Source organism: Spermophilus citellus (assembly GCF_964194105.1).
Source record: "Spermophilus citellus genome assembly, chromosome: 2".
NCBI classification, from domain to species: domain Eukaryota; kingdom Metazoa; phylum Chordata; class Mammalia; order Rodentia; family Sciuridae; genus Spermophilus; species Spermophilus citellus.
This window is the reverse complement of record NC_138183.1, coordinates 7,422,743-7,448,735: the sequence shown is the minus strand read 5'-3', so window position 1 is coordinate 7,448,735 and position 25,993 is coordinate 7,422,743. Positions and strand designations below refer to the sequence as shown.

At 51.9% G+C, this 25,993-nt stretch overlaps 1 protein-coding gene across 10 annotated transcripts in view; it reads left to right on the top strand.

The window, feature by feature from the left end:
• URM1 (ubiquitin related modifier 1) overlaps positions 1-25,649 on the top strand; it is a 34,592-nt gene extending 8,943 nt beyond the window's left edge. For 3 of the 10 annotated variants that reach the window (XM_081281225.1, XM_081281223.1, XM_081281224.1), the window contains 3 exons: positions 5,912-5,993; positions 7,990-8,038; positions 8,415-9,468. In XM_081281225.1, the coding sequence (XP_081137351.1) occupies positions 5,912-5,993; positions 7,990-8,016 (109 nt within the window). In that variant the 3' untranslated portion in view covers positions 8,017-8,038; positions 8,415-9,468. The other 7 variants (XR_014020539.1, XR_014020540.1, XR_014020541.1 and 4 more) reach the window with 7 other exon arrangements.
• The last annotated feature ends 344 nt before the right edge of the window (positions 25,650-25,993 follow it).

Genomic DNA, 25,993 nt, shown 5'->3' with positions numbered 1-25,993 from the left:
GGTGGGCTCCCAAAAGAACCCTGTCTTGGAGCCTTGGTGGGGACAGGAAGGTATAAACTACAGAAGGGAAGATTTAGGGGATCCAGGATCTCCTAAATCTGAAGGGCTGTTATGGGGACAAGGGTCATATTGTTGGCGTGGGCCCTGTGGACCAACAGGCCCAGTGGATGGGAGTGGCAGGAAAACTTGCTTCTGCTGGAGAAGCACAACTCCCTGGGAGTGACCTCCTGTCCCTGAGGTGTTCAAGGAGGCTGAATGAGAGTCTGTTGCAGGCAGGATTCAATGTCAGATGGGACCTTGAAGTTGTTCCTTTTCAGCCCTAAGAGCCTGGGGTTGACACCCTTGGTGGCCCTGCCATATTGGGCAGCGTGTATACCCCAGACAAGGAGAAGTCACTGGGGCAAGGATTTTGGTGGAAGCTTTCCCAGGAGCCTGCTAGGATGGACATGCCATGTGCTCCTGTGGCACATGTCTGTTCAGCGTGTCCTGTGTGCTTCACGCTCTGTGGCCTGCTTCTAGGCTATACCTTAATTCTCACATAGCCTTCTTGAAGTGTGGATTATTGTTCCCATTTGTTGAAAGGTAGATGACATCAAGACTTAGAGAGGTCAAATGACTTCCTACTCAAGGCCATCCAGCCCACAGCTAAGTTCCCTCTGGCTCCAGAGGGGGAACTCTTAACCACTCTTCCACAGAGCAGCAGCTGTCTTCACTTGCCCTCCCCCAGCGGGTAGGCCAGGCCGCAAGGTCTTCTATGCTGGACACCTTGGCATTAAGTATCCATCTTCCTCCCCAGTGCCCTGAGTAGGAGTCTGGATGCTAGCACACGTGGCCTCAGGATGTGATTCCTTACTCCCAGGTTGTCCTGAGGGCTTTGACCGGTCACTGGCATCTTATGGGTCTGAATAAAAATGGAAGGAAGAAGTCAGGCACAGGGGCCCATCGTTCCAGCTATTTGGGAGACTGAGGCAAGAGGAACACCTGAGCCCAGGAGTTTGAGGCCAGCCTGGGCAACAGAAAGAGACCCTGTCTTAAAAAAAGGGGGGGGTATGGGGTTGGGGATTTAGCTTAGTGGCAGAGCGCTTGCCTAGCTCGCACAAGGCCCTGGGTTCGGTCCTCAGCCCTGGGGAAAAAAAAGATTAAAAAAAAAAAAACAAGGAAGGAAGCCCAATGTTACCACTTCCCTAATTCTCTTTCAGAAAGCCCCAACTAGCACTGACTGACAAATTATTAGACTCAACAGACTTTTCCAAAGCTGGGGTGCCAGGCTGCTATGCAGAGCAAGTGTGTGGAAGCCCAGGACACCAGAGAGTATGGAGGAGACAGGTTCCCCCTCTGGACTCCAGAATAATTACAACATTGATAGGTCAGGCACAGTGCCAAAAATTGTATGTGGATCATTTTATTCAGTCCTCACAACAACCTGTCAGGCATTCTGACCACCCTGTTTTGCAAGGCAAAGAAACTGAGGCTCTGGAAATTCCTTTCCCAAGGTCAATGAGTACAAGTGACAGGGTCCAACTCAAAACCAGGACTATCCAACTCCAGTCAGTGGTCTTAGTCTGACTCTTCACCCCTCTCAGTTGCCCCTGTGTTCAGCAAGAGTTTCAGGGTTCTGAGCCTCAGCTCCCACTCTAGGAATGGGAGGGTATGCAATATATTTGAGCTGGATCGGGCTTCAAGGGTCAAGGCAGATAAACAGCACATACTTGGTCAGCCCCGCTGGGGTTCATGAAAAGAGAGTGGCACCTTCCAGAGCAGGCCCCTCCTCGGGGTCCCTCTCATGTTGAGCTGTTCTTTTTTTTTTTTTTTTTTTAATTTTTTTTTTTAGTTGTAGTTGAATATAATATCTTTAATTAATTTATTTTTTTTCTTATGTGGTGCTGAGGATCGAACCCAGGGCCTTGCCTGTGCTAGGAAAGCACTCTATCACTGAGCCACAACCCCAGCCCACATGTTGAGCTTCTTTATTTTATTTGTTTTTATCTTTATGTGGTGCTAGAGATTAAACCCAGTGCCTCATGCATGCTAGGCAATCTCTACCCCTGAGCCATAACCCTGGTCCCATCATTTTGAGCTTCTTAACCTCTCCTTTCTTTTACCTTGTACCTGCCAGTTCCATCCTGCCTTAGGTCTTCCCGTGTGCTCTTACTGCTATCTGGGGTACTCCCCCACAGCCACCCCACTCATTCTTCAGACCTGAGCTTCAGTGTTTACACCCTCAGAAAGGCCTTTCCTGAGTCCAGCATGATGGTGTATGTCTGTAATCCCCTTGCTCAGGAGGCTGAGGCAGGAGGATCCTGAGTTCAAAGCCAGCCTCAGCAATTTAGTGAGGCCCTAAGTAACTCAGTGAGACCCTGTCTCTAAATAAAGTATAAAAAAAGGCTGGGAATGTGGCTCAGTGATTAAGCACCCCTGGGTTCAATCCCTCTTACCACCCACCCCACCCCAAGAAAGGCCTTTCCTGATCCTAGACAAAGGAGGTAGCATTTTATCACCTACTTAACTACTTAAGTCGTGTCTGTTTCACTGCTGTCCTCTTAGCTCCATGACTGTGGGCTCTGCTTCCATCTTACTCACCACCATCTCCCTTGTACCTGGCACATAGTAGTTGCTCAATAAATATTTGTCTTGAATGGTTGCCTGGGATCATAGGAAGGAGACCACTCTCAGCAGAATTGGAAAGGCAGGAGAACACAGAGTGGAAAGGTGGAATTGAGAGTCTCTCAGCCCCACCTTTATCTCAGGGCCATCCCCAAGCCACCAGCCCCTGACTCTGCTTAACCCTTCCTCCTCCCCTGGGTGCCTTTGGAAGCCGACCATCTGGCTTGAAGCCTATTTGCATATTGTCTGGGCCTCAACAAGCTGAGCAAGATGTCCCTGGGGATGTGTTTCAGGCCAGGCCGAGTGGTCTTTGCAGCCTGAGAAGGGAGCCTTGAGTTCTACCTCTCCCCACTCTCAAATTCAAGCATGGGGGAACAATACCGGTGGTGATGTGGTAGCCTCACCATGGAAACCGGCTATCAAAAATGTGGGCAGGCCTGGGGTGGGGGGTGGGCAGAGGAGGGAGGGAGTGACCTCAGCAAATAGGAGCATCATGATAAATGAGCCAGCACCAGGCAGCAGACTCACCCCTCAGCCCACCCCTCGGGACTCCATGATGGTGCCATCACGTGGATGACCCCAGCATGACCACTGGCCCTCCCCCACCCCCAAGCCTATCCATAATGGAGCAGTCATGCCCTCCTTTTTGAGGGAGATAGGGTTGTGGGGGTGCAGTCTGTGGTCCCCAGTCCAGACACTGCCCAGTCCCTGTTGCTGCCTCCGCACACAAGCACAGCCCCACCCGCAAGGCTGCCTGATGGATGTGTCAGGTCGTGGCGGCTCTATCGAGCGGCCACAAGACATATGGGCCAGAGGTCCACCAGACAGTGCCAGGTGGAGGCCAAGGGGATTCAGGGCCGAGAGAAAGCCTCTGGAACCCAAGCCTTGGGGAGGAGCCTCCAAGAGTCCAAGTGGACTACAGATAGCTAGAGACTGTATTCACACACATGCCTGTTCCAGGGACTTTGGGGATTCCAGTCTGTTTATTTTATTTTATTTGTTTTGTTTTGGTGATGGGGATTGAACCCTGAGGTGCTTTACCACTGAGCTACACCTCTAGCCTCTTTGTTTTTGGTGGTACTGGGGACTGAACTCAGGGCCTTACGCAGGCTACGCAAATGCTCTACCCTGAGCTACATCCTCAGCCCTTTTATTTTTTAGGGGTCTTGCCAAGTTGTTTAGGGGCTTGCTAATTAAGTTTGAGGCTGACCTCAAACCTGCAGTCCTCGGCCTCACTGGTGACTGAGATTACAGGTGAACTCCACCGGCAGACTCCATTGTTTAAAAGGAGGAACTGCAGGAGTGGTGGCGCATGCCTGTAATCCCAGCAACCCAGGAGGCTGGGTAGGAGCATTGCAAATTTGAGGCCAGCCTCAGTAATTTAATGAGACCCTGTCTCAAAAAATAAAAAGGACTAGGGGTATAGCTCAGTAATAGAGCATACCTAGGTTCAATCCCCAGTACCAAGTAAATAAATAAATAAAATTGGAAGGTAGCAGCCTCAGCTTATGGACACTATGCCTGTTTATAGGCACAGGCCCTGTGTTCTGCTGGTGTACAATCTAGGGGTGTTGGTGCCCAACCTCGAGGCTCAGCACATCTTGACTACAGCCTTCCGCCTGGGAAGGTGGCATGCAGGCCAGGGAGAGTGCTTCCAGCCCTACCCAAGGTGGCAGTTGCATGTGAGCTGCACTTCCGAACCCACATGGAGCACAGAGCAAAAGCCTCTTCATGTCCAAGCAATTTATAGAGCCAGATCCCAGTGTGCTGTGGCCTGGCACCTTTGATCCTGAGGTGACCCAGCCTCTGAGCCTCTGTGTGAGTACACAGAGACTGGTGGCTGCTCCAGAACACCAGATCCACAATGAAGCAGATCTTGGCGTTCAGCTGAGCAGGAGAGGCCCTTTTGACCCTGAACCTCTTGCGTCTTCAAGGTAGCCATCCCCAGTCTTGAGGGCCCTGGAGGCAGGGAGTGGCGGAGCAGTGATCTGTCAGTGTCCCTGGCTGGTGAAGGATCCTTCTCTCCCTGTGCTAGAGGAAATTAACTGATGTTATCAGCTCAGTGATTGTTTTTCTCCCCTCACAAAGGGAAATATATGCAGACCCTTCCAAGAGCAAAGCCCAATCCTCTCCATCTGGGACTGGCTGGAGATGGAGGTGGAAGGGGCTCTTCAGGGCCCTCTCAGAAGCCTGGCTGGGGCAGTCCAGATCAGCTTCCAGGACTTGTGGGTGGGGTTTTGTCTCCCAGACCTTAAGATGTGACTGTCTTGAGTCCCTTGCTATAGGTAAAGGCTAGTACTTTTTCAAGCTTTCAGCAGGGCCAGGGGCCACTTTCTGTGAAGATCTCTCTGAAAAGTCACTAACCTCTCCTAATTTGTTTCCTCATCTTAAGAACCCACAAATTCCTGGGCCATCCCAGCCTAGTCCAAAAAAAGCCCTGTAAGCTCCCACATGCACTCCCTTCTGGGCCAGGCAAGGTTTTGGGACCCAAGAATCATTTAGGTTTGAGCTGCCTGTGGTGGCATACACCTGTAGTCCCAGTGACTGGGGAGGCTGAGGGGGAGGATCCCTTGCTAGTTAACAGAGGCTGGGGATGTGGCTCAAGCGGTAGCGCGCTCGCCTAGCGTGCATGCGGCCCGGGTTCGATCCTCAGCACCACATACAAACGAAGATGTTGTGTCAGCCGAGAACTAAGAAAAAATAAATAAATGTTAAAATTCTCTCTCTCTGTCCCCCTCTCTCTCACTCTCTCTTTAAAAAAAAATAAATAAATAAGTGCTCACATTGGCTGGGGATGTGGCTCAAGTGATAGCGTGCTCGCCAGGCATGCATGAGGCACTGAGTTAGATCCTCAGCACCACATATAAATAAATAAATAAAGATATTGTGTCCACCTAAAACTAAAAAATAAATATTAAAAAAAAGTGCTCACTTCAGCATCACACTTTCTAAAATTGTAATAATACAGAGAAGATTAGCATGAACCGGGCACCATGGTGCAAGCCTATAATCCTAGCAACTCAGGAAGCTAAGGCAAGAGGATTGTGAGTTCAGAGCCAGCCTCAGAGCTGAACCAGGTGGCGCATGTTTGTAATCCCAGAGACTCTGGAGGCTGACTCTGGAGAATCACAAGTTCGAGGCCAGCCTTAGCAACTAAGCAAGACCCTGTTTTTGAAGTTTTAAAAAGTAGTAAAAAGGGCCTGGGATGTGGCCCAGTGGTTAAACAACCCTGGGTTCAATCCCTGGTAATAAAACAAAACAAAAAATAATCACCTGGGTTTGATATTAGTTGTGTCTTCCTCTCCAGGGGACATCCGGAACCTCCTCATCTGGATCAAGAAGAATTTGCTAAAAGAGCGGCCAGAGCTGTTCCTCCAGGGAGACAGTGTGTGAGTCCCTTCCTCTCTTCCCTGAAGAAGACAGGGTGGGAAGGACGTCTGGGCCCCTATCCTTGGGTTCAGTCTCAGCCTCCTCTGGGTCCTGTTCCCTCTTTGTTCTCCCTGTCTCCTCTGAGAAAAGAGCTATCCAGTTCTGTCTGAGGTGGATTTTCAGTTTTCTTGATACCACACTAGACTGTCCGGAATTTGTTAAAAGCCCTCACGAGGGGCCGGGGATACAGCTCAGTTGGTAGAGTGCCTGCCTCTCATGCACAAGACCTGGGCAACACACACGTGATGAAAGGAGCCTGGTGAATTTCTCCAAAAAATCCAGTTACACCTTCTGGCAGCCACAAACTTGCTGTGAAATCTGAGGCAAGTTACTTTGCTTCTTTAGGCCTCCATTACTCTCTATATACAGAAAATTCTAAGAAAAAGATGCTGCTCAAGGTCCCTCTTGTCATTGAACTATCTAGGACAGTGCTATCCCATGGAACTTTCTGCAGTGATGGAGATGTTCCATATGTGTGCTGTCCAGTGTGGTAACTGCTGCCACATGGGGCTGTTGAGCTCTTGTAGTGCAGCTAGTGTGAATGAGGAACTAAACATTCCATTTTATTTCATTATAATATAAATAGCAACATATGGCCAGTAGGTACTATATGGGACACACAGGTCTTGGATTCCAGGGGTCATTAACTGCATGCATGTACCCTCTCAGGAACACACATTTAATCTCTCATTATGGATACCCTATAAAAGTCCAAAGCTTTCCTACCTCTCTCACCCAGCCTAGCCCAGCCTGATGGCAAAGGACCAGCTTCCATGTGCCAGGGAGTCACTTTACTTCTAACAAGGCCTCTTCAAGATTAAGTAAAAGAGGCAGGTAACACAGTTGTGAGGCTCCTTCAGTTCCTGGGGGCTAGGGGTGCCCCCCAGGGCCTCTGGTTCAGACCCTGGTGCAGCAGTCCCAGAGGCCACCTGCAAGAATAGCAGTGCCCTTTGGGCTACTGCCAGTAGAAGCCAGCTAAACTGCCTTGTGGATCTGAGGCAGGGCTACTCTTGAGCATTCAGGTCCCACTGGCAACCATCCCTGATCTATAAGAGCTAAGGTAGCCTCCTCTCAAGGGGAAGCATGGGCATGTGGGGGGCCTTGAAGCTGGAGTTCTTCCTATCTGGGGCCTAAAATACTAAGATTAAACCCCAGGAAAAGTATGCTGCTTCTCCAGTTATCATGACAGATAGTGTGGCCAGCAAGCCCTTTGTATCTCTTTGCATCCTTGGGCACACCTGTGACTCAGGCGCCTGCTTACCCCATTTTCAGATGAAGAAACAGATGTGCAGCTGGGTGCAGCAGCTTATGCCTATAACCTCAGCTACTCAGGAGGCTGAGACAAGAGCATCTCAAGTTTGAGGCTGGCCTTAGCAGCTTAATGAGACCCGGTCTCAAAATAAAATCCAAAAATGGCCCTGGGATGTAGCTCAGTGATAGAGCACTTGCCTGTAACATGCCCAAGTCCCTGGGCCAGGGCCAGTCTCCAGTACCACTTAAAAAAAAAAAAAAAAAAAGAAACTGATGTGCAGAGAAACAAAATAATTTGCCTAAGGTCTGGGTGATGGTATTGTCACTTGCACACACTTTCCATCTGGCCCTCAAGACCAGGCCTTCTGACCTGGGTTCCTTTACCTGGGTTCCTCTACTTCCAAGAAGATTTTGTGTGTGTGTGTGGGGGGGGGGGGTTCTGGGGATTGAACTCGGGCATTCAACCACTGAGCTGTGAGACAGGGTCTCACTGAGTTGCCTCTCTTTTGCTGAGCTGGCTTTGAATTCCTGATCCTCCTGCCTCAGCCTCCAGAGCCACTAGGATTATAGGTTGTGCCACTGCGCCTGGCCTGGCAGATCTTTAACCAAAACCTCAGAAAGAAGGGCTGCCTCTTCTCCTATGGCCCAAAGACTCTTGAGTCTTCTGCCTTTCAATCCTTGCTACTTATGCCATCTTTTCCACAGGCGACCAGGAATTCTGGTGCTGATTAATGATGCCGACTGGGAATTGCTGGTCAGTACCTCAGCGTAGGGGGATACCCCTCTCCCAGCCCCTACCCCTGCTCTCCCAGCCGCTGCTTCAGTAGAAAAGCTTTGGGCCTCTCATTAAGCCCAGATAGGGTGGCTGGATAATCTCTGTGCCACTCCAGCCCCTGAACTGATGCTACTCAAGTGTCCCACCCCAAGTGAGGAGAGAATGGGCTGCTGGGGAGGTGGTGAGTGTGAGATCTAGGACCACCTCTAGACTTGCATGTTGATGTACAGAGCACCCATTTCATTTGGCAAAGTCTGTCTTTCTAAGAGCAGCAAGTCCTCCCTGGTTCCCTTCCCAACACCTGGGGAGAAACTAGACCGTGTCCTGATGGTTCCTGTCCTCTCTCCTGCCGCAGGGTGAGCTGGACTACCAGCTGCAGGACCAGGACAGCGTCCTCTTCATTTCCACGCTGCATGGAGGCTGAGGGCCCCTCTCTTCCTCGGCACCCTTGCAGGGGGAGAACAGAACAGACAAACATCCCCTTGGGCCCAGCCTTCAGGTCTCCCTGTCCCCCGTGGCTGCCTTCTTCCCTGCTCTATCCCCCAAGCTCCCTCCAGGCAGGGAAAAGAGGCCAGGTGCTAAAAATGAGCCTTTCTCAGGCACGTGAGCAGGGGAAAGCAGGCAGTCAGGCTCCTGAGCCCAGAGCTCCTTCCCAGCAGCTGAGGTGGGGGAGGGTGCCCCTCTGGTGTGGCCAGGTGACCCAGCTGCCTTCCATTCCTGTCTCAGTCTGAGCACTGAGTGACTGCCAATGAGCACTCCAGCTCATGGCCACATTTGTGGAGAAGATGGATGGATCTGAATAACTGATGGGAAACCCCTCCCTTCCCAAAGACTGGAGGAGTCTCCGCCTCAGTTTCCCCATCTGGACAGCAGAGGGCTCTGCCTGTCCCCCACTGATATCATTATGGAACCCCAGCTGGGGTCCCCTATTCAATACTGACTCCCTCCCCCTCACCCAGCAGCTGCTATCCCAGCCACACCCCTCCTCCTGCTCCCCCCACACCCAGCCCTTGACCCTGGCTGGCCTCCCCCACACACACAGGCCACCAGATGGGCTCCTGAGACCCTCACCAGGCTGTCTATAGTTCATTCTTCTGTGGGTGGAGAAGAAGAGGAAGTAGCCCAACCTCCAATTAGCCAATAGAGGCCTGGGGGGGTGTTTCAATGTGCCTCAGTTTCCTTCTCTACACTAACTGAATATTCATAATACCTGAAAGCCAAGGATATATATGATGGCACAGATGTAAAGTCTATGTCCCTTCCCACCTCCTGCAGAAAGCAGGGTCGGGGCAAGCAGCACCTGGTAGGCAGAGGGGTTTACCCGCTCCTTCTGTCTGTTTTGGAAATCTGGGGTCCTTGGGGCCTGCAACAGCTGGCCTTGAGCAAATAAAAGACTAGGTTGTTTACTAGCCTTGCTTGGAGCTTCTTCATCCTCAGAAATGGGTGGCACCCCAGTTCCCCCAGCCCAAGCCTCTGTCTGATATGACCTCTCTATCCTCACCTAGGGCTCTCAGCTGCGCTTTAACCAAAAGGCTAAAACTCAGGCTACCCCAGAGGGGGTAGTCTGATAGGACTATCTGGAAAAGGAGGTGCAGAGCCAGTCTGTGCTGACCAGTCTGAGTCCCAGGACATCCCCACTGGTCTGTCCAAGGCCAGGCTTTGTCCCACCAGCTGCATTCAGCAGCCCCAGAACCCAGAATGGGAGTGGCATAGATGAGAGTCCCCTCTCCTTCCCATGATCTGGCAGAAAGAGCTTTGTCTGCTGGAGGGAGACCTCAAAAAAGAATTAGGGCACTATCATCCCACCCCAAACATTGCTTTTCTTTAAATGTCAGTGATTTCAGGTGGAATTTCTCCCCCTGTGGAGACGAAAGTACCCAGTGTCCCAGCTGTGTTGGGAAGAATGTCGGGCACACATCATTCTCTTAGAGAACAGATGACCCCTGGCTGGTGGACTTCTCCCCAGTCCTGCTGCAGTGGAGGCCCTCTAGGCATGTGTGGGTGGGAGCATCCATGTTGGGATTACTGGTCCAGGCAATACTGGGTGCAGATTAAGGCCAGCGTTGGGTCTGAACACTGTCCAGAGAGCCCGCATGACCAGCCCTCATTAGGTGCTGAGGTCAGAGTCTCCATATTAGGGAACAGAGTAAGGGACTTGTAATGGCCCTCACAGTCTCACTTTTAGAGGGTCAGCTTGTCTAAATTCTTGTAACCTGAGGGTCCCTCCCTTTCTCCCGTTGGGGAGCTTCAGGAATGGCCTGTCCCACTTTCCTGGAACTGACCACACTAGGGTTCCTTTACGCTGCCTGCAAAGGGTGTGGAATGATATGTGGGGTATCCCAGCCTCCACCACACCCCAGTTACTGCGGAGCAGGAGAGGGGCTGGAGAAATCGGGTGCTCCCCACAGCTGATGCCAGCGCCACCATGGAAATTGGCCAGGGATAAGGCACTCCAGATCATTTCAGGTCATTTTTAGCCTATAGCCCAAAAGGGGTCAGAGACAGGTGACACTGGCTCAACCCAGCAGCTGCCAGTGGTTCTCCTCCCATGCAACTCCCTGACCCCAACTTTTGAGGAAATAAACGAATAAATAAACCCCACTATCTCCGAAGATTTTTCTTTAATGAAAAGGATTCGTTTGTCCAAGTTCTATTTCCAAAGCAGAGGTGGTTGCCCGGCTGGAGCGCATGATTCCCGAGCTTCTCGGACTCTAGCAGCGGTTGGAGGAGGCTCAGTCCATCCGTCCGTCTGGAGGGGTTTGTGGAAGGGGTTGGTTGGCTTGGAATTTAGGGGCAGATTTAGGATTTTGTTTGTTTGTTTAGGGGATACCGGTCGGGGGATGCGATAGAACAAATTCAAAAACGAGTTAACGAGCGCGTTCGCCGGCGTCTGCTTTCACCCCCGACTTCCTGCGGCTCTGGCCGAGGGCGGGCTCCCAGACCACATTTGGGTCCCGCTGCTGCGAGCCAGCTTCGTTTGGGCAGAAATTTTAAAGGGGGGAAACCGACGCGATCTACTGGAGGACCCCGCCAGGAGGGACCAGTCACCCGCAGAGGAGAAGGAAAGAGGATGAGGATGGCGACGGCGACGCTGATGGCAGGGATCGGCGTCCCTTTGCGCGTCGAGCTGGGGCCGCGATCCTCACACTTGGGGCCAGTCAGCCGCCCCCATCCCATCCCCCAGGGTCTCGGCTTCCCTGAGCTTGGTCCCTGCATCCCCCAACCCCTGTTGCGCCCAGAGCTCAGCCACAGATGTCCAGCCACAATTCTCGGTTGGCCGCAGACTCGTACAAGAATTGCGTTTGGACAATCAGTGGCGAAGCCCCAGAGTTCAAGGCCCCGGTCTCCTGCGGGTTTCCGCTTCGCTCTTTTCTAAAAACGCCGGACCCGGAGATCTCCGGAGCTGCCCCTCGGAATACCTCGCAGACGCTCAGCAGTCTCGCCCCATCCCGCGGTAAGGTGGACGAGCAGGCACGCGGATCCCAACACAGCACGGGGATCCCCATCACCCCTGGAGTGTTTCCTTCGAACGCGGCCCGGGGTCCCTGGAGTAGACCGCTGGGTCTGTGCCGCCCCATGTTGGGGAAATCTCCTCTGCCAGGCCCGGGGAACCCCGACTCCCCTCTCCCTGTCCCCCAGCCTGGGCTCGCCGAGAATCCGGAAAGCTGGGGCCCGAGGCCGGGTCGCGTTTCCGAGCCCGGGGTCCGGGCTGCTGGACTCGCGGGTCCCCCGCCCCCGCCCAGCCCCGCGCACGCACCGGCTCGGGCGCTCTCCGCTTCCCTGTGGCTGAGTCGCCGGAGGTGGCGGCGGCGGTGGCGGTGGCCCGGGCGGCGGGGAGCACTGGAATGCGCCGCCGGGTCACCTGCAGCGCCCGGGGAGCCGGACTGAGAACCGGCGTGCTGGCGAGGCGCAGGGCTGAACCCGAGCGGGCGCCTCTGGCGGCTCGGGGCCGGGGCGGGCTTTTAGTGGGCCGCTCCAACAATACGGGCCTGGCGCGGAGAAAGGGGCTCGGCTGCAATTGGTACTGGATTTGAATAACGCCACGGGGCCATCAATGGTCATTGTGTTGGCGGGTAATGAATCTCCGCTGTCTCTCCTCGGGCTGGCCAGGCAGCTGCAACCTGCGCTCAGGCAGCTCTTAAAGACATAGCGTGCCCCTCCCTGGGGGCCGCCCCCCTCTGCACCGGCCGGACCCTTCGCCCTCCCACCCCCACACAGCGCCCTCCACTCCCAATGCCCCGCCTGCTCCCTCAGCCTGACCCCTTTACCCACGTCCCCTCCCTCCTGGGCCAGGCACCCACATCCCGGCCTTGCGCTTTGTGACCCGAATCAGGCCCTGGCCTTGGCTGAGCTCCCCAAGAGAATTTAGGGGACCCCCAGAATATTAAGGCCCAATCCCTGCTTTCCAGCTATGTCTAGACCTATGGCCTGGCCTCTGGATCGCTTCTTCCTTGAGCTCCTGTCCAGGGTATTATTGGGAGGGGGGAACAGTCTGGAGGTCAGAGGGTCAGCCAGCCCCTAAGAAGGCCATGTAGCAGGATAGGAGAGGAGGGATGCAGCCCCAACCCCCAGTCTGAGGATGCCATCTCCAGAGACCACACCACTAGGGATCTGGAGGCTGCCCCCTTCTCCAACCAAGGAAAAAGGCTTGGTTCCAAAGCTCCAGGCTCCAGGATACCTCTGCTCTAGCAGCCGGGGAGGGGGAGCAGGTGGGTGTGAGAGCAGACTGGAATTCATTAATGCTTGTGTCCTCACTGTCTCTTTCATTGGACAGCCCACCCATTCAGGAGAGCAGGGACTCTGAAAGGTCTGATACCCCCACACCCACTCTTCACTAGGTTCTTACATTGCTGGGTAAAGAGGTACCCGACTCGCTTCCTGAGCTCAGTCTGTCAATCCCAGTGAATATCACCCCTGGAGGGGGAATGAATGGCCAGTCTTCATTCATCCTGCCTTCCATCCACCTTAAACCCAAAACTCTGCCCTTGCACACCCTATCATCCTGCTCTGAAATGCTCTCCTGTCCTCACAACCTCTAGGCAGCCCTGCATATGCCCAAATGAATTGTGATTATCAGTTTGACTGATTCTGTTCCCTAGGACAGGAAGTGAGCCCTTTCTATCTTTATTCCTCCAGAGTCTAGAACAATGTCCTCCCCCAACAAATCAAATGTCTGTGGGTGTTTGCATGCATACCCCATTAATTAAAAATGAACCACATAGATTTCTTGGAGTTTCTTTTTAAAAGGTGGCAAAATATGGCTTCTGGATTTTATAGAGACAAAGCTCTGCCAACCAGATCTCAATTCCTGGAAGTGCTCCACTTAATAATAATAGCAATAAGTGTCTTAGATGCTGAGCACTAAGTGCTTTAAAGATAGTTTAACTGAGCATGGTGGTGCACACCTCTACGGAGGGTAATACAGAAGGATCACAAGTTCAAGGGCAGCATGGGAAACTTTGTGAGACCCTGTCTCAAAATAAAGAATAAAAGGGCTGGGGATGTAGCTCAGTAGTAAAGTGCCCCTGAGTTCAGTTCCCAGTATCACAAAGAATAAATTGTTTAGAAATAAAAATAATAAAATAAAGGTAGTTTACTGACACTGGTGCACCTGTAGTCCCAGCCACTCAGGAGGTGGAGACAGAAAGCCAGCCCTCAGCAGAGCAAGACCCTGCCTAAATAAATAAAATGAAGGTAGTTACCTTGTTGACTCTCCACACAACCTTGGGAATTAGGTACTATTATCATCACCACCACCACCACTGAAAAACTGAGATTAGTGGTTAGCTCCCATCTGCCAGGTGATGTTGCCAGAGTTGGAACTCAAGCCTGTCAAACTGCACACTGGTTTTTCCAGGCTTTTCTTAGCAGATACAGAGGTGACTGTTGTAAATGCACTCAAAACAGTGGGACCTGGGAGACACTCTGTCCCTGTCCGTTTACATTATAATCCAGCCCTATACTATTCTCGTGCAAGTACAACCAAGATTGAGCGGGCAACGGGATGTCTCTGAGCTAGTGGGGAGCTCCCAGGCTGGATCTTTAGTTGAGATCTAGGAGGAGGACTTTTCCTCCTGCTCCTGGGGATGTGGACACTATTGTTTTGTTCATTTGGTTTTTGGTGTTGGGGATCTAGCCCAAGTCCTTGCGCATGCTAGGCAAGTGCTCTTCCACTGAGCTGCACCCCAGTCCAATGTCAGCAATATTTAAAGCCCATCAGTTGCCCTTCCTCTCACCCTTGGGGACTGAGGAGCCAAGGAGTATCTACTCTGGTCTTTGAACGTTTATGGAATGCCTACTGTGAGCTAATTAGGGGCTCAGCAGAGGATAGATATTCCCAGAGGGGGTACAGTGTGCAACTGAGGCAGGTCACAGGAATGGAGAGCCCCAAGGAGGAGTGAGGAGTTAAGCAAAGGCAGACACTGCATCTCCCGTCCAAAGCTAGCAAGCAAAACAGAACACGTCGAATAGTGCACACCCATGTAATCCCAGTTTTTTGGGAGACTGAGTCAGGAGGATCACAAGTTCAAGGCCAGCCTGAACAATTTAGTGAGATTCCATCTTAACTAAAATTTATCTATCTATTTATTTATTGGGAATAAAACCCAGAGGTGCTTTACCACTGGGCTATATCCCCAACCCTTTTTATTTTACATGGGGTCTCACTAAGTTGCTGAGGTTGGCATTGAACTTGTCATCCTCCTGACTCAGCCTTCTGAGCCACTGGGATTACAGGCGTGCACCACTACAACAGGTAAAATAAAATTTAAAGTAGAGCTGGGGATGTAGTGACAGAGCGTTTGCCTAGCAAGCATGAGGCCTTAGGTTCAATCCCCAGTGGGAGTTAGGGGGCTGGCAAATTCTGAGAAGGAAAGGAATTCAGTGTGGCTGGAGTGCCAAATGGAAGAGGAAGTTCCAGATAAAGCTGAGGTCAACCCTGCTGGGTCTTGCAGGACATTGGGAAGGATTTGTGATTTTATCCTAAACGCTGTGGGGATCCTGAGAGGTCTGACAGGTTCAGATTTACATTTTTAAAGATTTGCTGGGGCTGAAGTGTGGAGAAGCCTGAGGGGGATGGGCCAAGTTGATGACGGGAGACTAATTAGGCTACTGCTGGTTTGCAGGTGAGAGCTTGCAGCAGTGGAGCAGGGTCTGTGTTCTGGATGGTCTGGGTGACCTGTGCCCAGCAACGTTTAGTGGGCACCTGATGTATACACTAGGGGAGAGGAGGTGAACAGTGATGTTGCCCCTCCAAAAGCACCCAGCTGGTGGACAGGCAGGATACCCAGCCAACCCCAATGGAGGTGGGAGAGCCACAAGAAAACACATTCCATCTTTTCTTTCTTTCAATTGAATCCAGGGATGCCCTACCACTTCGTTGAGGCAGGGTCTCACTAACTTGCTAAGGTGGGCATCGAACTTGGAATCCTCCCACCTCAACCTCCCCAAGCGCAGGGATTACTAGCATGTGACACCACACCCTGCTCCAGGGAAGTATTGGCAAAGTTTAACTGAAGTATTGGCAGAGTGCTCTGGGACTACAGAATGCAGAAGCTCATTCGAACAGGGAGGCTGTGGGGAAACTTGTGGAAGAGGCAGACCTACCTTGGGCTTCCAGGGCCAGTGAATTCCCATAGCTGAACCATAGTTATATAGTCTATAAAGTGGGATCACTTTATACCTGGCCACTGTGCCTGCCCTGCCTCCCTAGAGATGGTTGTAGTGCAGAGGATCCAAATACACTTGGCCTTTGCTTGTTGTAAGGAGAGAATTCTCATTGTCCTCTAACTTGGGTGCACATGCGCACACACACAAATGGGTGAGTGTTTGGGCTCCTGTGTGCACTCAACTTGTCTAGCCTTTATGAAAACCAGCTCTGCCTTCTCCCTTATGAAAAACAGTTCTCAGAATGTGGGGAGCAGAGTTGTCCTCACTCCCCAGTAGCATGCTCTTCCTTACCCCCAGGACTGGCATTTTACCAAGGATTTGACCAAACACTGTACCCAGCACAAAGGAGCTGCTCAGTAAACATCTGCTGAATGAATGATGGCTGAATGTGTGAATGAATGCTTTATTGACATAATAATTACATGAATGAGCAGATAGATGGACGAAAAAGCAGACTTGGGGACAATTGAGTGAAGGATGAATAAAGAATGGACAAAAAAAGTGGATAGTAGGTGATGAATGTTTGTAGCCAATCAAGGTTCTAGGTGCAGAACTGCAAGTGTTGATGTGGGGCTTATTAAGGGGGCTGGAAGAGGGTTTAATCACACGGGGGGCCTCCACTTGGTGCTTTGAAGTTAGGCCAGGATCCTGAGGATGACAGCCAGGTAGGAGTCCAGGCAACAGCTGTAGTGCCAGGCTGCTTAGGACCCAGCTCTGTACTGGGTATTTCCAAAGCTGGATTCCTGTCCCTGAGTGTTCTTATCAATCCAGGTCTCAGTGTGACCTGACCCTTCAGCCTGGGATCCACCGGTGTGCCTCCTCAGGCCAGCCCTGGCCCATTCTGGGGTCCAGTTGCTCCATCAGTTCTCTAAAAGGGACCCGCGCCACATGGTGACTGGCCATGTGGCCCACCTTTGGAAATGAATTGACAACCTGACATGCCCAGTCTCAGAAGATGCCAAAGCTCGTCATCTGTCCTCACTCAGAAAGGATACCAAGGACTCCTCCACCCTGCATTGTGTGTTTCAGTGTATGAAAGATGTCCTTCTCCACGAAGTGGGTGAAGCAGGGCAGGAATGCCTTCTAGTGTAAAGGAGCCTTTGCTGCTGGCCATGCCTGTCTCCCCAGCCACTCAGGAAGCTGAGGCAGGAGGACTGCAAGTACCAGGCCAGCCTGGACAAATTAGTGAGACTCAAAAATTTTGAAAGGCTTGGGGATGTAGCTCAGCAGAAAAGTGATTGCCTAGTGTGATGAGGCCCTGGGTTCAATTCTCAGCTCCACAAAATAATAATTTATTTTTTTTAAAGAGAGAGAGAGAGGGGCTGGGGATGTGGCTCAAGCGGTAGCGCGCTCGCCTGGCGCCTGGCGTGAGTGCGACCCGGGTTCGATCCTCAGCACCACATACCAACAAAGATGTTGTGTCCGCCGAAAACTAAAAAATAAATATTAAAAATTCTCTCTCTCTTTCTCTCTCCCCTCTCTCACTCTCTCTTTAAAAAAAATATATACCTGCCTCTTAAGCAAAAACTAATCCTTTTTAAAAAAAATTAAAAATAAAATAAAAAAATAGAGAGAGAGAGAGAGAGAGAGAATTTTAATATTTATTTCTTAGTTTTCGGCGGACACAACATCTTTGTTGGTATGTGGTGCTGAGGATCGAACCCGGGCCGCACGCATGCCAGGCGAGCGCGCTACCGCTTGAGCCACAACCCCAGCCCACAAAATAATAATATTAATAATTGTTAATTAAAAATAAATATATAGTAGCTGTCACCATCACCCTGTCACACTGTGCTGTGGTTTCATGGCAAGTATCACTCTCTGAAAGTGTCACACTTATCAGCTTTCTTGCCTGTCTCTCCATTGGAACGGAAGCCTTATGAAGGAGGACGGGGTCATGTGCTGTCCACTACTCCCTCTCTGGCAACGAGAATGATGCCTGACCCTTACAAAGTGGCAAGTTTTATCAAATGCCTGGGTCAAAGAATAAAGAGGAAGCTGCGTGGATTATTGTAATCCAGTTAACAGCCCTGCGATCCTGAGCAACGGGCACTTTTCCTGCATCACTACAACCCTGTAAGAGAAATGTCACTCTCCCCATATTGCAGATCAGGAACCTGAGGCCCAGAGAGAGGAACAACCTGCCACAGGCACAGAGCTACTGAGCAACAGAGTTAGGTTTTAGACCCATGTCTGTCAAACTGCAAAGTCCGTGTTTTTAACCATTCCACCCTCGCCAACCAGCACCCATCCAAGTGAGGTAGCAGCCACTGAAGTTGTAAATTGGCATTCAGATATATTGTATGATTACATTTGTATGCAGTATAGGCAAATATGTAGAGACAGAAAGTAGATTAGCAGTTTGCTTGGAGCTGGGGAGAGGGGAAGTTGGGAGGAGCTGTGGGGAGGTGATGGCTAATGGTTCTTTCTTTTTTGGAGTACGGGGGGATTGAACTCAGGGGTGCTCTACCACTGAGCTACATCCTCAACCCTTTTTATTTTGAGACAGGACTAAATTGCTGAAGCTGGCCTTGAACTTGCTATCTTCCTGCCTAAGCCTCCAGAGTGGCTGGGATTACAGAGTGCACCACTGTGCCCAGCAACCGGGCTTCTTTTAAGAGTGATGGAAATGTTGTAAAATTGAAGGTGGTGATGGCACACAGTTCCAATTATACTATGAACCATTGAATTGTATGCTTTCAGTGGGCAAATTGTATGCCATGTGAGTTACATCTCAATAAAAGTGTTGTTTAAAAAAATAATTGGAGGGGCTGGGGATGTGGCTCAAGTGGTAACAAGCTCGCCTGGCATGCGCGGGGCGCTGGGTTTGATCCTCAGCACCACATTAAAAAAATAAATAAAATAAAGATGTTGTGTCCACCAAAAACTGAAAAATAAATATTTAAAAAATTCTCTCTCTCTCTCTCTCTCTCTCTCTCTCTCTCTCTCTCTCTTAAAAAAAAAAAAATTGGAGCTCAAGAATCCCACCTTTGCCACTTACCTACTAGTCATGTGAGGTCACATCTCTGAGCCTCAGTTTCCTAACCAGTAAAATGGGAAAAATAAATGTCTCATGGGTTTTCTGAGGATTAAATGAGATAATATTAGTATTCCCATTTTTGTCAAGGAAGAAGCTTAGGCCTGGAGAAGGAAAGTGACTTGGTGCAGAGAGGACAGCTGGCTGGTGACAGGTGAGAGACTCAGGCCTAGGTCTCTTGTTAATTCCTTGTCTTTTAGAATTATCTAGACTGGATCAATGTGCGCCCCTCCTACTTCACCACCCCCACTATGTACTGTCTTCCATCTTCTCTTGGGCTCTGGGACCTGTCTCCCCACTGTCCATGTCCAGAGCAGGTGGGGGTCACATGTTCCCCCCAGAGCACAGGACGCCCTTTCCCCCAACCCCCACCCTGCTCCTCTCCTGGGGCCATGATGCTGTCTTGCTTTTGCTTGTAATAAAGAAAATATCTCAGCTACCCTTCCATGGTTGCTTGGCAACCCCAAGGGGGGTTGGGAGGGAGCAAAGGGGAGGAGGGAAGGGGAGGACTCTGGAGCCAATCTGGAGACAAAGAGTAGGATTTGGGTGACATGGAGCCTGTTCTTAGTGCTAACCTGGCCTGGCCAGGGCGGTGGGTGGGGGCGGGGGCTTGCTCCCACCCCAGGGTCTCACACCAATAAATATGGATTAGGGAAATGGGCAGAGTTTTTCCCACGGGCCTGAAAGGCCACATCTGACCTTTCTACCCCCTTTATGTACCAACGTGACAGTCAGAGAGAGCAAAGAGCAGGACCCCCTGAAATGCCTCCCCATGGCCTCCTGACTTGGGGAAACTTTTCACCCTCCTCCTTCCCCTGGCCCCAGACCAGGTCACAGCCCCTCCTGGGCCCTGTCCTGGGGATGATGAGGAAGCTGGTTTTCAGGTGGGCATCAAGAGCTTCCAGTGGCAGTGTCCAGCTCAGGCCCTGCCAGTCATCCTGGCACCGAGCCAGGTGGTGAGGCCGTACCAGTGTGTCGAGGTCCTCCTGCTTCCTGAGCCAGTCATAGTTCCAATTGTACCCTCCTGCGCCTTAGACTGCAGCCTCCTCCAGTCCTTTGTCCACCCCTTTTCTACCTTCTGAATTTATTTCCCTCTTCTCCATCCCCCTATTTTCCCTTTCTCTCTTCTCAGGAGTGGTCCCCTCTCCCCCAGTCCCCCATGCAGCTGAGAAGACTTGTGGCTGCTGTGTTCCCGCAGCAAGGATGGCAGGGAGCTCTGGGAAGGAGGGAGGGTGGGCGGTGATCTCGCTCCCTGGTGCCCTGACTTGCTGCTGGCCGCTGGCCTGGGGTGGGGATAGGCCAGTCTGAATGGAGTCAGTGTGGAGAGAGGAAAAGCAAACACCGCAATGTGGGCCCCACCGGCCTGGGGGTGCGGTGGGGGAATGGAGCAGGGGCCTGGGTCTTCTTAGCCTTTCCATCGGCCCTCTCCCTACTCCTGAGCAGTGCCTCCTTGGACCCTTGGCATAGTGTCCACAGGAGAGCGGGGCTAGGGTTTGGTGATAAGCCTTCCAGGAGATACCCTCACTCAAATCTTTCCCTGTCCCTCACCCACCCCCAGGCCAGTGCCCTTCCTGTCCAAAGATGCCAGGAAAATCTGGGCCTGGGAAGGGCTGGCCCAGTACCTGAGGGCTGCCTGATTGGCTCTCCTCAGCCACAGGAAATGGGCAGGCAGTCACCTTGTGTTAGAGACACCCCAGCAGTGCCATCCACCTCCAGGGCAGAGGGGAACCCCAAGATGCTCTCCCCAGGTAAGTGCCCCTCTGGCCACAGCCAGGAAGTGAGGGAGGGAGAGGCTGACCTTGAAGGGTTTCCTCAGGACACCCCACAAGCTCTGAGTCCCAAGATATGTGGCATTTTCTGTTGGACTGTCTTATCCTCTGTCTGTGGCTGGTGTGTCACTCACAGGTGTTTTGGTGAAGGGAGCTGAAAGGATGTTTGGAGAATCTAGAGGAAAACCCTGGGAATGAGGGGAGGTGGGAGGGACTGGAGCCTAGGTTGTAGGACTCCTGGATTCCAAGCCACTTTTTTTTTTTTTTTTTTTTTTGAGTTGGATTCTCACCATGTTGCCCAGGCTGGATTTGAACTTCTGAATTTCAGTGTTCCTTCTGCCTTAGCCTTTCTGATAGCTGGGACTGTAGTCACATGCCACAGCACTCTGCCAAAACTGACTTTGATTAGACTTGGTGAAATCAGAGGCTGCTTTAACACTTTGGAATCTAAAAGACTTTTGGAATGAACTCAGAGTGTTCATCCTGGATGAACAGCAAATCAGTGGATGTGGTGTTCAAACCAGTCAGGCCCCTTTACACACTGAGGCCAGTATCGTTTGCGCTGTGGTCATCACCCCTGGCCACCTTTATCCCTCCCTTTTGGACTTAGGAGGCTGGTTGCTCTGGGCGTGGTGGTGCACATCTGTGGTCCCAGTGATTTGGCAGGCTGAGGCAGAAGGATCACAACTTACAGAGATGCTGTCCCAAAATAAATAAATAAATAAATAAATAAATAAATGGGGGTTGGGATGTATCTCAGTGGTAGAGCCCTCCTGGATTCAATCCCCAGTATCAAAGGAAAGAAAGAAAAATAATAAGGGCTGGTTGTGGGTAGAAGAGGAGCAGGGTCTGAACAGCACCTCAGGTCCCCTCCCTTTCTGTCCCTGCCCAGGCACCATACCCTGGAAAGAGCCTGGAAGCCAGAGCAATCACTGCTGGGCCTCAGAGTAGCTAGTCTCCTCTGATCCTCCCTGGGGATTCAGGGTTGGCCTTTGCTTACAAATCCCAGAGAACAGGGACCTCTTTGCTCTGGGTGTCTAACCATGACTGCATGCTACAGGGCCCCAGAGGTGCCCACTGTGAAGTGTCCCAGCCTGTGGGACCCAACTTGGGAGGATCGTGCCAAGTAGAAACAGGGTGTCCACACTGTGTCAAACTCTGCTCGGAGGTCTTCCTGTACCTCCCTGAAAAGTCACCACAGTCCTACAAGTTGGGTTCAGTTTTATAGACTATAAAACCATGGCACAGAGGGTTGAAGTAACCTGTTCGTGGACACACAGCCAGGAAAAGTCAAAGCTGGAATTCTAGCTCACAGCAGGGCTGGCTCCAGAGCCCCAAGCTCTTAAATGTTCTTCTACATGGCCTCTAATTCCTCAGAGGCCTGCACTGGGGGTTACTGTGTCCAGTCCACTGTGTCTGGGTGTCCACCCTGGCCAACCTCTGGGCACAGACAAGAACCAATCTAGTTTTTAAAGGCACCTGCTCCAAGGGTGGAATTCCCCCTGGGGGTAATCAGACATTTATTTATTCATAGCCTTCTGGCTGGGAGGGGAGGCCCTCCCACCCGCAACTCTCTAGTCTCAGCTGCCTCCACGCTCCTGTCCTTCCCACTGGAGTATAATCAGGAGTAAAGCAGCCTGGCCATGACAGCCTCCAAGCTGGGACCCTGGACAAGTGACTCAACTTTTTTTTTTTTTTTTGGTGGGGGAGGGAGTTACCAGGGATTGAACTCAGGGGCACTCCATCACTGAGCCACATCCCCAGCCCCTATTTTGTATTTTATTTAGAGACAGGGTCTCACTGAGTTGCTTAGTGCCTTGCTTTTGCTAAGGCTGGCTTTGAACTCGTGATCTTCCTGCCTCAGCCTTCCAAGCTGCTGGGATTACAGGCAAGCGCCAGCGCACCCAGCATGACTCAAAATTTTTTTTTTTTTAAAGAGAGAGTGAGAGAGGAGAGAGAGAGAGAGAATTTTTAATATTTATTTTTTAGTTCTCGGCGGACACAACATCTTTGTTGGTATGTGGTGCTGAGGATCGAACCCGGGCCGCACGCATGCCAGGCGAGCGCGCTACCACTTGAGCCACATCCCCAGCCCATGACTCAAATTTTTTGAGCCTCATTTTATCAAGGTTAATTATCTACCTGCTTGTGAAGTGCGTGAGGTTTAAATGATTAAAGGGACTGAAGGCCAGACAGGGCTGTCCTATCAGTATAGTGCCAGCACCTAGGAAGTACCCAGATAAAGTGGAGTATATGTCCTTTCACCAACGTCACCATCCCATGATCTTGCTCTGTTTTTTTTTTTTTTTTTTTTTTTTTTTGGTGGGGGGAGACAGATTTCATGTTGCCCAGACTGGTCTCAAACTCCTGGGTTCAAGGGATCCTCCCACCTCTGCCTCCTGAATAGCTGGGACTACAGGCACTTGTCACTTGCCCAGCCATCATTATTGAAACCCTTCTGCCCACAAGATCAGAATCTCCTGCTTTAGTCTTGTGCTTGAGCCTTATTACAGAAAGGGAAACTGAGGCCACGGTGAGGAAGGACTTGCTCAGGGTCACACCGCAAACTGGTGATGGAGTGGGAAGTGGCTCTTAGGACACAGTTGGATCCCACTGTCTTTTTTCACCTCCTGCCCACCTCAGGTTATCCCCCATTGTGCCCTGAGTCCACAGCCTGGTACCCAGTTCAGCCTAGGCAGAACCCTGGAGAGAAATGGGCAGCGGTTGTGGAATCCACACTGAGGCCTGCTCGTTCTCAGCCCTGGCTCTTTGTCTGCTGCTTTGTGATGGTAAGTGCTGCTCCTAAATCAGTTCTGTGACACTGTTATTGTTGCCCAGGGCGCAAAGAGTCTAAACTTTTCCCCTGAGGTCAAGAATGTGGCCGGTCCCCAAGCCGCCCAGCGTAAGGCCTGGGTGGCTGGGGGTGGGGCTGGGGCCTCACCCCGAGCTGGGGCGAGATGTGGGGGGGAGGGGGTCAGCGGGAACAAAACGCTTTGAAATGCCTCCTCTCCATCACTGCCAACATTGTCCGCTGCCCGCGGGGGGCCTGGCACCGCCTCCCGGGGCTCCGGCCCCCAGCCCTGGCCAGGCCCGGCCGCATCTGAAAATGGACAGAAGGTTATTGTCCCTTCCCGAAGCCCTTTGTCTGCCCCAGTTCCAGATGTCTAGGCTGGGACCAGGGAACTGACCCAGGGTGGGCAGGGGGGAGGGGACAAAGGGGAAGAGCACGGGTCACTGCATCCTGAGGGGTCGTTCCCAGACCCTGAGATCCCACCCAGCCCCAGTCAAGTCATCTTCTGGGCTGTCTTATCCCTGGGATTGTCCCTATTCCCTTGCCCTTTCCCCAGACCAGGTTCTGGCCTCAGGAGAGAAGGCACAGGGGGACAGAGTTAGAACAGGCGGCCTTGGGAGATCCAGCAGATGGGCTGAATTTCAACTCTCTCCAGGTGACTGGTAACTGTGATCTTGGGCACATTGTGGTCCTCTTCCAGCCTGCTTTCCCCTGGACCAGGCTTCACTCACATATTAGGACAGAGCACCCCCCATGTACCCACTCTGTGCTGACCATGGAGGTGCTCCATGGTGGCACTCAGATCCTTCCAGATTGTGGTTAACAGTTACTCTAGCTTTCCCACCACACCTTCTGTGTTGGGTCCTGGACTAACCACTTGCATTTTCTTATTCCTTTCCACAACAAAATCAGGGATGCAGTACCCTTGTTCTTATCTCCATTATCCAGTTTTGGAGACTGAGAGATTGAGAAAGAAAGTCCCTTGCCCAGAGGAGGTGCTGAGTTGGAATTCTAGCCCAGGCTGACCGCAGCCACCAGGAGTAATCCGCTAATAAATACTTGGAAGGTGTTGCGCACAGCTCCTGGCACAGCGCCCAACTCAACATCCAGGAACTGGTGGGGTGTTAACTCCATCCACTGGTTTCCCCATTTCTCAGAGGCCCAGACTAGGAAAAGAGAGCCAGGGTCAGAGGGCTCAGGGAACCTTAAACAGCAATACCTGGTTTGTGTGTGTGTGTGTGGGGGGATGTTCCAGAGCCATCAGGATTGGCCAGATAAGCAGGTTTCAAACCCTACTCACTGTGAGCTATGACTTAGACTCTCTATATTTTGGTTTCCTCGTTTCCTCTTCTGGAAAGTAAATATGTTCCCCACAACATGAGGTTGTTGGGAAAAGGAAATCAGGTGATGCATCTTAAGCACTCAGCACAATGGCTGCCACACATCAAGCAGTTAAGGGTGGGTATTAGTACTATAATTATTCTGATAAAATTTGATGGCCCTTTGAACCTCCGCATCACCTGGGTTCACCTGAGGACAAGGCTCTGTGTGAGTAGCAAGTTAGCAGTTGTTGGGGGGGGGCGGAGGATAAGATACTCCATCTTCTTGGAGTCCTTAGAAGTCCTTGGGACAGGATACTCGTGTGGGTTTGGGGAAGGCAAAAAGGATGAGGCCAGGAGGTAGAAGGGCTGCCTGGGCTGGAGGAGTTAACAGCTCCCAGGCCCTGGCCCAGCAGGGCTGCCACGCTGCAGCAGAGCAACGATTTTAGCAGAGGAGCCAGGGCTACTTCCTGATGGGCAAAACAGCTGGCTGCCCAGGGAAAACAGCTGGCCTGGTCCCAGCCTCCTGAGAGCAAGGCCGAGCCTCAGAAGAGGACAGCTCCTCATCTGGGGTCCTGGAAGAGGAGGGCATGGCCAAGAGGGAGAGGGTAGTCCTTCAGGATGTGTGTGGGTGTTGGGTGGACCCCTGGAGATGAGAGGGGTGTGAGCAGATTCCAAGAGCAAAGGAAGGATATGCTAACTCTAAACAGTCAGGGCAGGGGTGCCTCCAGATGGGATTCAGGGGTCTCAGTCTTCCCTCAAATAGGGAAGATGAGGGACAGGGTTGCATATGGAAGACAAGCCTCTGCTCAGTCCTCTTGGAAGTGGGCTTGGAACCAGAGGTGGGGAGGGGGCCCAGGCTGGGCTCTCAGATTCCCATCAGCTGAGCTGCACCAGGAGCAGGGCCAGGGGCCCATCCTCTGACCAGGATCCTGGGCTTCCTTGGTCACAAAGCAGGACGGGACCCAGAGAGCCCTCAACTCAGGAGCTGTGAAGCTGGCAACTGGTAAGAGCTCTATCCAAGCATCCTCCTTGCTTTGGGTCCCCACTCCTAGCCTGCTTCGCTACCAGGTCTTGAGAACTCCCAACCAGAGTGCCTCTCTGGCTCTGGGACACCTCCAGGTTGTTCCTTCTCATTAGCAAGTGATACCTGGGACCTCGAATGAGGTGGGCAAGGTAGGAAGATGGCTAATGGGGGAGTGGCCAGACCCCTTTTAGCCTGAGCTGCCTACCTGGGCCACTGACCTCCAAGTCCCAGCAGCCTGGCACCCCTATTTTCTCTCTGACCAAGGGGGTTCTTCTAGCCTATCTACTTAACCCTCAGATAAGGGCTGGCCCCCAATTTGGGTG